Raw genomic sequence first — 13,560 nt, forward strand, 5'->3', positions numbered from 1 at the left:
TTGTATATTATAAATTTCAGTAATTTTATCGAAACACATATCTATTTATTTAAAATTATTATTCAACACTTACATCATTTGTATTAATATCGTCCTTTAATCTGCCGATTACTGATGAAGCTCGAAGAATCAAAGGCTCATTTATCACCCATTCAAATGTCTCTTTGGTAATATTTTCCTCCATAACACACAAGAAAGTTGTTGCAGCCATCATAACAGTAGTACTTACAATTGCAATTTTCATGTACTCCTCACATTTTGGAATATAGACATCATTTAACCATAGTGCTTCCTTGAGATATGCTCTAGCTACTTTCTTCATCTAATAAATGAGTTAAAAGAAAACTTAGAATCAGATAATATTAAAGACATAATCAAGTAAATAAAAACGTATTCTCTTTTTTTTAAAAAAAATTGAACTTTTGAACGACATAGTCACACGATATAATTCTCATGGCATCATAGTTGAGACAAAATCTTTACATACTTGGCACATTAAACAAGAACCAATTTCTCGTGTAAGGAGCGCGCGTATTGAAGGCATAATAATAAATGGCAATGTTAATGTTTGATTTAAAAGAAATAAAGCTAAGGGAGCTTACCTCTTGTTTTGCATAGTAGAGACATTCCAATTTACCTTCTTTGGTCAATTCTTCTTCTATTTCATCATAACGGTCTAGAAGAGTTCAATAAACAGGTCTCAAATTGGGTGATACTAAATTAATGGCACTTATGTCATCACATCTGCATGTTAAGAGTTTGGATCGAAGTTACAAGCTAAAATTTCTTATTTATACAAATCATCTCATAATAGTAACATGTACTTGACACATTTTATTTTCCTACTCATTTGAACGCGTGAGAAAATCATTAGTGTATAGTTTACCTATCGATTGCATTTGTGAAAGCCACAAGTTCATCATAGGTTGCATAAGCATCATATGTGTCATCAATAATGACGTATGTCGTGAATAATTTTATCATCATTTTTCTTGCACGACTATGTTGAAGTTCAAAGTACACACCAGCTACCCAAAAGTAACACTCCACCAATCTATCTCTAGCATATGGAAATTGCTTCGCGAAATCTTGATTTTTCCACCACCTATATGGTCAAAGATGGAGTTAGAATTGTCATTAAGAATGTTCAAAATATAAAAAACATGAATATAATGTGAGTATATTGTATGTCATACCGTGAGTTGAGTGTAAGAGAGGAAATAATTTCCCCAAACAGTTGAGTGAAAATTTGCCAATGGACGTTTAATATTGCCGCTGGAAGAATCAACCATTGCTACACTCATTTTTAATTTACTCTCTCTTCCTTTTTTCCCTAAAGGGACATGTGCATATTTATGTGGTATTTTGATTACTTTAGAATTAGAATTCTAGGACAGAAAATTATTTCCCCAAAATGTTGGTTGAACATTTCTCAAATGACAAGAGATTGTAGAAACAATCATTGTTTTTTTCCTCTCTTTTTATACAATTAATTAATTAAGCTGTGTGAGATCTACTGTTTACGTATGGTGAAGTATTTATAGTTAAGGTGTGATCACTGCACCAAAAATATCTTTACCGGTATTTAATTAGCGTGCTGCTAAATATGTATTTTAACGGTAATTAGCATTTTTTATAAATGTTTCTAAATTTTATAATGATATTCGATCTAATAACAATTAATTAATATCAGTAAAAACTTTAACACTATTTATTAATACATATATTACCGCTAAAAATTATTTTTGTTGTAGTGGATATCTATACCTAACTCCAGAGAAAATGAAGAACCTGATCTACGAGTTATTGGATAAGAATTAAAGAATTCATTGGGTCTTCTTGGTTTGTGTAATACACGGTATATGTGGAATTATTTGGTTTGGTGTTAGTGACACATTGAAAATTTAATGTCAATATACAGTCAATTTTTTTTTATAATATTCATATTTTATATTAATATTATTTCATTAAAATGAAGTCTTTTTTTTAATTAATTTTTTACATTAGTCAATTATATATTTTTGGTTGAAGTGCTAAAAACATATCTAAATTATTTTATTTTTTTAAAAACTTCATACTTAAATTATTAAACTAGTGAAATCGATACCTAAACTATCACTCAGGCGGAAAAATGGTTCCAAAGCATTTATGATTCTGGGCCTTTTTTTGGCCATATTATTATGGACAAATTACAGAAATCACATACTTTTAAGGTAAAATTACAATTTATCCCTCAAAAATTTATAATTACAAAAATCCCTCAAACGGATACAATAATATAAGCGCTGATATATTAATCTGATGCGCGAGATACAATAATATAAGCATTGATACATTAATTTGATGCGTGAGATATAATAATATAAGCGCTGATACATTAATCTGATGTGCGAGATACAATAATATAAGCGCTGATATACTAATCTGATGCGCGAAAATGAGAGATTTTGGAGATTTGTAAAACTTATAGGGGATAATGGTAATTAGTAAACTAAAAGATGATATTTCTGTAATTTTTCCTATTATTTTTTAGTTAGGGAGTTGGCTACTGTAAGATTATTTCTCCTTATATTCTTTTTTTTTAAAATAAATGAATACAGTAAAACCTCTCTAAATTAATACAGACGGGGCCATGAAGTAATATTATTTTATAGAGGTATTATTTAATTGATAAATTAATATTTATTAATTTAAAGAGTGTTTCGAAAAAATTGTTTAGGGATGAAATCTCAAAGAATTTGAAAGAACCCATTAGTGAAAATGTCATTCGTGAACTTGAGGTCATGATTAATGATTTTGGTTACCACAATATAATGGATGTTAGTAACCTATTGAAAGGGTGAAAATGATACATGTTTAGAGGTCCAAAGCTTAGAACGAATTGTGGATATCATTAGAAACACAATGTTGGTGATAAAGTTGAAGATGATACGATACATTTGGAACCATGCCAGTTACGGGTAAGGAGACACTTGCATCTAGAACTCTTCACGATTTTATGGTGCAATTAGAAAAGATAACACCGAAACTTCCAGATGCAATAAGAAAAGTTGGAAATGAGCTACAACTAGATTTAAATTTTAACAAAAAAACAGAACATAATAGAATCATATTTTACTAAATTTTCTTAGATATATTTGTACTTTTAAAGAATTATTAATTTATAATATTAATGGGACCATATATTTATATAGGGGTCTTCTGAAAATATATTATCTTATTATATTATCGAAATGAATGATTTTTTTTCATTGGCCCAAGTTGGGACCGGAGGAAATTATTATCTTAGAAGAAAGATTATTAATTAACTGAGAATTAATTTAGCAAGGTTTTACTGTATCTAGTAAAATTATTTAAATCTTTCTAATTAGCGGTCCACTAAATTAAGTACTTAAAGTTTCATGCCTCTATATTCACTTATGCTTGCTATAATTAGTAACTACTAACTAGTATGAATTAAAGCCATGTTTAGTACTTACGTATATAATATAGTAGTCACTATATATGAATCTTCACATCTTTATAAATTGACATTAATAATCGTACACCCACTAATATATGATCAGAGAACCAAATAGGTTATTATTTAATTAAGTTAGCAGCTAATTAAATATATTGTTTTAGATTAAGCACCTATATATAGGATGCTCTTTTTTTCTTCAATTTCCTAATCTGCTCTTGTACGCCAATATTAACATTGACGACTAGATCACTTCATTAATTTTCTGGTCACGAATCTATTATATTATTATTAACCAAACTCTAGTTGATTTTTCTTTCTTTAAGATCAGTTGCTAAAATTGAAGACTAGGTCACTCATCTAATTCTATATATAGTCACAAGTCTATTATTATTATTATTATTATTTTTGTTAATAAGATACTTCTATTAATAAATAATATGCATCAATACATGGGAAAGACAGTGCTAGACTCCTGCTAGTATCGTCCAGGGCGGGGGAGTTACATTGAGTTTATAACTATTACATAAGTCGGAAGTATTTGGTGACTTTCATATCGTAACAAAATGAGTTCCTCCTTTGTTTGCTTCTAGTTTATTCGAGATAAACACTGGTGGAACTTCGAGGTACAAAAAGGAACTAGCTTGCTTCATCTTGGACCCCTCCCTTGCTAGAGCATCTGCCCACCCGGTACCCATTCTCCATTTGAGTCTCTATTATTATTAACATATCTTTAGTTAATATTTTTTTCGTTAACCACTAAGATATTTTAATTCGCTATTGATCTAGCTGCTTTTTGGAGCTTATTGTAAGAATTATTATTATGAAGTAAAAGCCATTATGTAATGTTTGTTAATTATGCTATATGGTATGATAATATTTTCCCGTGGTGTTTTACTAATGAGTGGAATTCTCATTTTCCATATAATTATTTAAATTTGTAACTTCATATTACTTGCTTCGACTAGTCGTTTACTATTATTATCAAGTATCAATATAAAATAATAATGTAAATTATTGTGAAGACAATCTAGCTAGCTACAAACTCTCATTCCTTGATAAATAATTAATTCTCAAACATTACTAGAAATTTGCACACCATTTTTTTAAACCATATTTTGCTCCATTTATACCTCATATTTTGATTGGATCAACAAGCAATGCGATGAGTCTGTCCATAAATCCGCAATTAGTACTTATAAAATCATTCTTTTCGAAAGAAAGTGTCAAACGTGNAGGATGTTCAAAGTATGAAAGTTGAAGTAAACTCACAAAAAAATTCAACAGAATTCAACACTTACTATATATACATAAATGGCGAGGATATAAGATTAATGTATGTACCTTGTAAGCTCGCCAAGCTCTCCTTGATGCAACTTTTGTAGAATATTGAAATCCAATTTCGCGAATTTCAAAAGCAAATCGTTACACAATTCAATCTTCTCATACATACCTATGTATTTTCTTGCTAACAACCTTGGTAGATTTGTATGAATGGGCTGGCTTAAGGCTTCACTAACATGGGCCTTGAGTGAGTTGCTCAATTTTGGGACCATGGCCTCTAGATGAGTGATGGTAAAAGTTAGAGCTTCTTCGAGAATCTCTTCATCGTGTACTCGTAGATGTGTTGCTTCATATAAACTTAATAATCTCCGAACATCTTTAGTAAGATTTTTCTTGAACTTTCCATCATGGTCTGTGAATTTCTTGAACACATCTGATTTAATTCAGCATCATAAGAGAATTAATTAAAGAATCATACAATATTGAAATAAAATTAAGGTGAGATCTTATAGGATATAAGAGAAGAAATAATGTTACCAGCAGACATGTAATGCCTTTGTTGTCTCACTAGTCGAAAACGAAGAGCAACAATATAAAGATCGTCATCATCTTCATTTTTACTTTGTTCTGACTCATCAAAAATATTCTGAAGGGATGTCTTAATCTCATTTTTGAAATGATATGCAACTCCCAGTCGTTGGATTGCGTCAATCAAGACAAGTTTTTGTGTACAATTATTTGGTATTTCAATTAGCATTTTCTTGACTTTTTCTTTCAACTCTTCAAGTTCAATTTTTTCTTCGACACTAATTTCCTGCACCAAGAATTAAGCTTTACTATTTGACTACCTTAATACAAAACTAAAATAGCACTACATGAAGATGTGTTTGGTGCAAAAGGAAAATACTTTTTAACTTTTTTTCATGTGTGGTTAATTAGTCGAAATACTTAAAAAAATAATTTTAAAATATAAATTTCTTAAAAATAAGAAAAATGATTTTTTTATGCGAAGAAAAATATGATCCACCCCAAAACTCCACCCACCACATCTTCTTATAGTGTTTGTCTAAATCACGTATAAATATTTTTTGGATAATATATTTTATTTACTTATCAAATAAAGTGAATGGTCAAAAACACACCTGAAATATCATGTTTTTTGCGAATTTTCTACCTAAATTGTCAAGTGCTCATATTTTCTACCTGAACTGTATCAACTATTTATCAAAACACACCCTAAGTTCAATTATTAGTTGTTCCTTTTTCTTTTTACTTGAAAGATCAACATCGTTCAGGTAGTTGGAAAAATGAACAACTAATAGTTAAAGTGTGTTTCGAGAAATAATTGGTGATAGATCATGATAGTACATGTACAAAACTAAAAAAAATTAATGTGTTTTTTACCCTTTATTCTATCAACCAATTTAAAGAATTTGGATAAACCTGACTCCGAGGACAAGAAAAATTATAAAAACATGAATATAAAATGAGTATATTGTGTGTCATACCGTGAGTTGATAAGTGTAAGAGAGGAAATAATTTCCCCAAACAGTTGAGTGAAAATTTGCCCATGGACGTTTTATATTGCTGCCGGAAGAATCAACGATTGCTACACTCATTTTAATTTACTCATATTTTCTCTCTCTTCCTATTTTCCCTAAAGGGGCATGTGAATATGTTGTATGTGGTATTTTGATTACTATAGAATTAGAATTATAGGATAGAAAATTATTTCCCCAAAATGTTGATTGAACATTTCTCAAATGACGAGATGGTAGAAACAATCATTGTCTTTTTTCCCCTCTCTTTCTATACAATTAATTAAGCTTTGTGAGATCTATTGCTTACATATGGTGAAGTATTTAAAGTGCAAATTGGTTAGTTGCAAATTTAGAAGGTGTGATATCTATATTATTATACTTTTGATTAAATTCGAATTGTGCACTGCAAGGTTTATCCGCGGGTGGTGCTCCAAACAAGATTTTCTCTATATCCAAGATTCAAACTTGAGACCTGTGATTAAGAATGAAGCAGATCCCCCACTACGCCACAACCCATGTTGGTCATACTATTATACTATTACTAGATGGCTACTGTTCGATGGTTGTTGTTGTTGTTGCTACTATACTACTAGGTCGGATTTACTATTATTATTGATCTTTTTAGTTAAATTTCTAAAATCAGCTTATTTTAAAAGATGTTTTCTCTAGAATTGTTTTTTTTAAAGATATTTTTTATAGTAAATTACACGAAAGGGATCGAACCTTACCTTCAAAATACAACTAAGATTGATTACTCAAGAGAACAATATTCAGACCTATAAACTTTTGGTGATAGTTCAAGTAGGAAACTCGCACAACTGATAGTACAAGTACGAAACTCGAAAAATAAAAAAACATGAATATAATATGAGTATATTGTATGTCATACCGTGAGTTGAGGAGTGTAAGAGAGGAAATAATTTCCCCAAACAGTTGAGTGAAAATTTGCCAATGGACGTTTAATATTGCTGCTGGAAGAATCAACCATTGCTACACTCATTTTTAATTTACTCTCTCTTCCTTTTTTCCCTAAAGGGGCATGTGAATATTTATGTGGTATTTTGATTACTATAGAATTAGAATTATAGGATAGAAAATTATTTCCCCAAAATGTTGATTGAACATTTCTCAAATTACAAGAGATGGTAGAAACAATCATTGTCTCTTTTCCCTCTCTGTCTATACAATTAATTAAGCTTTGTGAGATCTATTGCTTACATATGGTGAAGTATTTATAGTGCAAATTGGTTAGTTGCAGATTTAGAATGTGTGATATCTATACTACTATACTTTTTCTTTTTCAGTTTTCTATCCGGTGTTTATAGTCCACTTTAGATCTCTAATCAAATTCGAATTGTGCACTGCAAGGTCCATGCGGGGATGACGCTCCAAACAAGATTTTCTCTATACCTAGGGTTCAAACCCGAGACCTATGATTAAGGATGAAGCAGACCCACCACTATGCCACAACCCATGTTGGTTATACTACTATACTATTACTAGATGGCTACTATTCGATGGTTGTTGTTGTTGTTGCTACTGCTACTAGGTCGGATTTACTATTATTATTGATCTGTTTAGTTAAATTTCTAAAATCAGCTTATTTTTTTTAAAAAAAATTTCTCTTAAATATTTTTTTTAAGATATTTTTTATAGTTAATTACACGAGAGGGATCGAACCTTACCTTCAAAATATAACTAAGATTGATTACTCAAGAGAACAATATTCAGACGTATAAGCTCTAAAGGAAAAAAAAAATAGTATCTTAACTAATGAAAAAAATAGTTTTATATAATCAACTTTAACTTATTTGAAATTGAATCATGATTTTTATTACCATATGAGTAATCAAATCCTCTCTTACTTAATTTTTATTCAAGTAGTCAATAAGTTGAACTATTAAAATCCTCTTATTAAAGATTTCTTTATTGAGTAGTAGCTAATAAAATCCTACATATGTTTTTGGTTATTAATACTCTATTCATTTTATATTGATTATCTCATTTTATTTAACAATAACTCAAAGAGTCTCAGTATATAAAGAAGATTTTTCAATTTTATTGTCTGAAACTAAAGATACGTAAGAATATTATATCAAAATGCACTTCAATTTTGTGGTCATAAATATGTTATATGTTATGTGAAAATTAGAATTAAAGAGTCCTAAAAAAGAATAAATCATTTTTTAAAATGGACTATAAAAAATAAGATAAATAAATTAAAATAGACACAATATTATTATCTACTTGAAGTGTTTTGTGTAGAGTCTGCAAATACCTGTACTTATAGCTTGTAGCTGAATAAAATATTATGTATCTATTAATTGCTTAAATAAAATTTTGTGTACCTATTAATTGCTTCACCAAAATATAATATACCTATTAATTACTTCAATAAAATATTAATTATGTACCTATATATCAATTGAATGTGCGTTAATGAGATGTTTCTTTGTTGGTGAGAAATGAGAGCTGGATTTGAATTGATTTAAATGGGCTAAAATAATAAATGAATTATTTCTTAATTAGGTTAGAAATGGATCTGAAACTTAAACTTACTCATAGATTTTAAATTTTATAATGACTTCACGTGTAAAAAGATGAGTTGAAAATATAAAATTTATATATATTTAATGAATTTCTAGATACAAATATATAGTTTTAAAAAAATCTATAAAATTCGGGAAAACAACAATTGCCCTAGTTCCACATTTATCCAACCATACTTAAAACTTAAAAGCTACTTGAGTTGAGATGGATTTGATTAAAATTGGCTATATAATGGGTCATCACCTTATCTGCTTAATTTTTTGTAAGTTTTTTTTAAAAAGAATATTTAATAATTTATTCAAGTATTGTTTATTATTAATATTATCATAACTACATATAATATATCAAACAAAATAAAAAGGCATTCGTTTTTTAATATTTTGACAAAAATCATGTAACATCCGGCAAATTGAAATAACTAAGAAGAGGCTTAGAATTGGAAATTTTTAATTTTTGGAAGGAATTTGAAAATCTGGAAATTTTTTTTTGGCTAAGTATGGAAAAAATGAGTTTTTGGCCAACTTTGAGCGGTCATAAATCCTAGATCAGAATGATTTAGGAGTATTTCCAATTATGGTTGTGAAGCTTGTGGAATGATCTTTCCAACGCCACCGAGTTTGCTCAATTTCGAGTTTGTATGAGCAAGTTATGCCCTTTAGAAGTTGGGCAGTTGGCAGGGAAATCTGTCCGGAAAATTAAGGGCATTTTGGTCTTTTCCCTAGCAATTTCTTTTGAGGTTATATTGTTGAGTTAGACTGATACTTGGATCATTTTGTTCCATTTTAAGAGAGTGAAAGCTAGGGCTTGAGTGAAGAGAAGAAGAGAAGAAGGAGAAGAAGAAGAGAAGAAGAGGAGATCAACAAGATTCGTCGAGATCATCGTGGATTTTCGTAGGGGGTGATCCCTATCAAGGTATGTGAGTCTTTAGTGTGGGTTGATCCTTTCCCCCACACACCCAACTCATTTTGTTATTGAGAAAAAGGATTAGTGTGTCTTGAAGTTGTTGGTTGTGTTGTTGATATTGTTGATTGTGTTGTTGAAGTCCCTTGTGATTTGGGACATGTTTCCGGTTGGTTTTTGAGTTGAAATCTGTTGAATATTGAGGGATTTATGATTCTAAATGTTTGGGGTTGGAAACCTTGAAGTTTAGAAGGTTTAGAGTTGGAGTAAAGAGGGAGAAAAGTCGAATTTGTCGGAGAAAAGGGGTGGCGTGTTGCGCCTTGCAGAGCGCCCCAAGAAGTGCTCTGACCTACACCCCTTGGGGCGCCGCGCCCTGCAGAGCGCCTCAGCTGGCCCTCTGAGCTGCAAGGGCTGGCGCTCCACGCTTTGCAGAGCGCCAAGGACGCCATGTTCCCTCTTTCTTTCCATGCTTTCTCATGCATGTTCCTAGGTGTTATACCTATGTTCCCTAGTTGTTTCCAACACCCCAAAGTGTTTCTAAACATCCCAAACTCATCTAAATACGTGTGATCATACACCTTGAATTCATAATTCAATTCAAGGCGAGTTAGTATCAAGCTAAGGTGAAGTTAGAGTCAAGTCAAGGAGTGTTAAGAAGTAAGTTCAAGCAAGTCCTCCAAACTTTTCAAGAGTCGTTATTGAACGTTTTAACTTCGTTTCAAGTTTCAAAATCAAGCAAGAGTGTTGAGTTCCAAGTCAAGAAAAGAGTCTCAAGTTTCAAGTCGAGTAAGAGTCTTGGATTTCAAGTTAAGTCAAGAGTTTAAAGTTGAGTCCACTTTCTCAAAAGCTATTAGGGAACTAAGTATTCCCGAAGAAGTTTACAAATGTTTTTAAGTAAGGAAGGAACCATGTTTTCCAAAAGAGCCTTTGGGTTAAGTTTTGAGTAATTATCTCAATCAAAGAAAGAAGTTAATTTAAAAGCATGAGCCAAAGTATTTTTGGGAGTAGTATTGAGCACCGAATTGGGGACACGAGTTCATACTAACTCAACTCTCCATAAGAACCATCTGCCAACATGGGACTTGACGTATCATTCTTTTTAGATGATCACGTAAGATTAGGCTAGTGGATCCACTAAGCAAAAGTAAGGTCCTATATCACGGCGAGGTATAGGATGGTCCTCGGGCAACGTGAGGTAAGACGTTGTATCATCACTAGGGCTCATAGTGGTGGTTGTCGGTTAAAGAACCTCCCACAAAAGCTATCTTATTTTTATATAAGTAAAGTCAAGTTTGTTATCGTTTTATCCTTAACGAACTAAGTTATCTACATTGTTTTGTAAGCTAAATATATATATATATATATTGCATGTGCCTTATTGCTTTCTATTTTTGAGTTTGATTATTCATGAGTCGAACAAAGTCAAGGTAAGTATTCTCCTTTGTTTTCCTTTCAAGCTTAAGTCGTGGTTTAGCTTTCCAGCTCGCATACTCGTACATTACATGTACTGATGCCAGTTGGCTTGCATCTTATTATGATGCAGATACAGGTACCCCGGATCAACATCCTGCACGTCGTTGATCCAGCTGAGCACTCCAGAGTCAGTGGTGAGCCTCCTTGCATTCCGGAGGACTCAATTATTTTGTGTTCTTAAGTTTTGTTCTATTATGGTGTTGCGGGGTCTGTCCCAACATCCATCTCAGTATATTAGAGGCTTCATAGACAGTCAGTCAGTTAGTATTGAGTCTCTTATCTATGTATATATGTAAATATTCTATTTTGAGACTCGAGTTGCCTTTTGGCATGTTATGCATTAGTTAAGCTGTTTTATAACCTTTCATCGTATTGAGTTGTGCTGTTGAGTTTAGTTTCCGCTGAGTTAAGAAAGCCAGGCCAAGGGTTCGCCTGGGGCTAATAATGGTCTCCGGGTGCCGGTCCCTCCCAGGATGTAGGCTCGGGGCGTGACAAATCAATTCGAGCTACATAGCATAAATGAGCGAATTTTTGCATTATTTTATGCAGTATAGAAGGTGGAATAAATAATACATGAATAACTAAACTCTACTCCATACATAAAATAATGCATAAATTTTTTCATAATTGATAAACATGTATTACTAATACATGTACTAAACTTTAAACTTTATAAGGGTCTTACAAGAGCTATTGTTGTTCTTTTATGTTAATTATAGTTAGAGTTAGTTGGAGGCTTGTCCCAACAACTCATCTTAGTAGAGTCTTTCAGACACTTAGACGGTAATTTTAGCTTTATGCTTTGTTCAAATGAATTCTATTTTGACTATTAAGTTGTTTTGGATTTATCTTACTTTAGCTTCCGCATAAGCTATCTTCAGTTATTATTTGTATGAATCATAGTGTTATGCCAGACCATTGGTTAGCTTGGGTCACTTGTGGTTCTAAGTACCGTGTTACGACTAAAGGATAGTCTCGAGTCGTGACAAACTGAGAGTGTGTTTGGGAAATACTTTTTCAAAATTTATTTCCAATTAATTCATATTATTATTTTAGAAAAATAAACTTCATAAATATGACAAAAAATAACTTATCAAATGATAATAGGAAACAATTGGAAAACAAGGGGAAAAAGGAAGCTCTAGATTTATCTCCAAATGAAAATCGCTTAGAACTCAAGCACGAGGAATGAGGCAAACAAAATACCCACTTCGTTAGAGAAGAAAAGCTAGGGGTGGCAAAAACCTAGATAATCAGAGAGGAGACTATGCAAGTTTCCTAATCTAGTACATGGAAATGACTTTCTATCTTCCATGGGGGATTTTGAGCTAATTTTGATATTTGGGGCAAATACATTTTGTATGGACTGATCTAATTGGATCAACCCTTTTAGTTTTTTTTTTCTTTGACTATATTGTTGGTTTGATTATTAATAAAAATCTTACCCTTGTGGCTACTATTAAAAAATAAAAAAACAAGTCTCATATGAAAGATAATATAAAAATTATTATTTTCACGTTAAACTATTTAATTTGAAAATGTATACAATTTAAACTCTACATCGCATCAATAATTTTTTATATTTATTTATCCTTTTCAGATGGGTATATATTTCATGGAGAAATGTTCATTTATTAGGGATGAAATTTTGTACACAATTTTGTATTTGCTGTTTATAATTAAGGTTGGTGAAAACATTATGCGAATTATATTATAAAAGTATTCATGTCTATTTCTCCTAATGAAATTAATTCGGTTTATATATGTATATTTTCTTTATGCCAAAGAAATCAAAATTTCATTAAAATCAACATTAGCCTATATATTAAGCCAAATTTAATAAATTAAAGGAGATGTAAAAGATTTTTAAATCATATAACCATCAACACCAAGTCATGATTATATAAAGAAAAAGCAGAGACAAAATAAATGAAAAATCACAATTTCAAAACCCTAATTAATGAAACTCAATGGAAATCATGCAAACAAGAAAATTGTTTTTTAAAGCCTAAGCTTTAGTATATTGTAGAGTTTTTTTTAACCTCATACCTGAACCAAAACCCAATATGCATTAATAATAACCGTTAACTCAAAAATAATTTTGTCTTCAATAATCCAGAAAATGTTGATGTTATAGCTAACTTGAAATTCCAAACAACAAACTCAAACTATTAGAGAGTAGAAGAACATGAGAGAGTGTATGTGTGTAAAATAGAATACTAAAAAAAAAAACAAGACAATAGGTCATGATGAAAGGTAAGGTTAACTGGTTAAGTTGTAAGATTTTGTGTGGAGAGATGCAGTGGTTGCATGCATTAAGAACATGAGTATTGTACCTAATAATTTGTCAAA

The 13,560-nt window shown here is 30.9% G+C and overlaps 1 protein-coding gene across 1 annotated transcript; it reads right to left on the reverse strand.

Moving 5' to 3' along the window:
* Positions 1-610: 610 nt before the first annotated feature.
* Positions 611-7,310, reverse strand: LOC125851192 (sesquiterpene synthase 14b-like). Its single transcript, XM_049530970.1, has 4 exons — positions 7,175-7,310; positions 5,282-5,558; positions 4,805-5,177; positions 611-1,105 (listed from the first exon to the last, which is right to left on the reverse strand). Exons 1-4 carry the CDS (start codon positions 7,283-7,285, stop codon positions 883-885), a joined length of 984 nt encoding a protein of 327 aa, XP_049386927.1. The 5' UTR covers positions 7,286-7,310; the 3' UTR covers positions 611-882.
* Positions 7,311-13,560: the final 6,250 nt, after the last annotated feature.

Source organism: Solanum stenotomum, unplaced genomic scaffold, assembly GCF_019186545.1.
Source record: "Solanum stenotomum isolate F172 unplaced genomic scaffold, ASM1918654v1 scaffold23267, whole genome shotgun sequence".
NCBI lineage: Eukaryota > Viridiplantae > Streptophyta > Magnoliopsida > Solanales > Solanaceae > Solanum > Solanum stenotomum.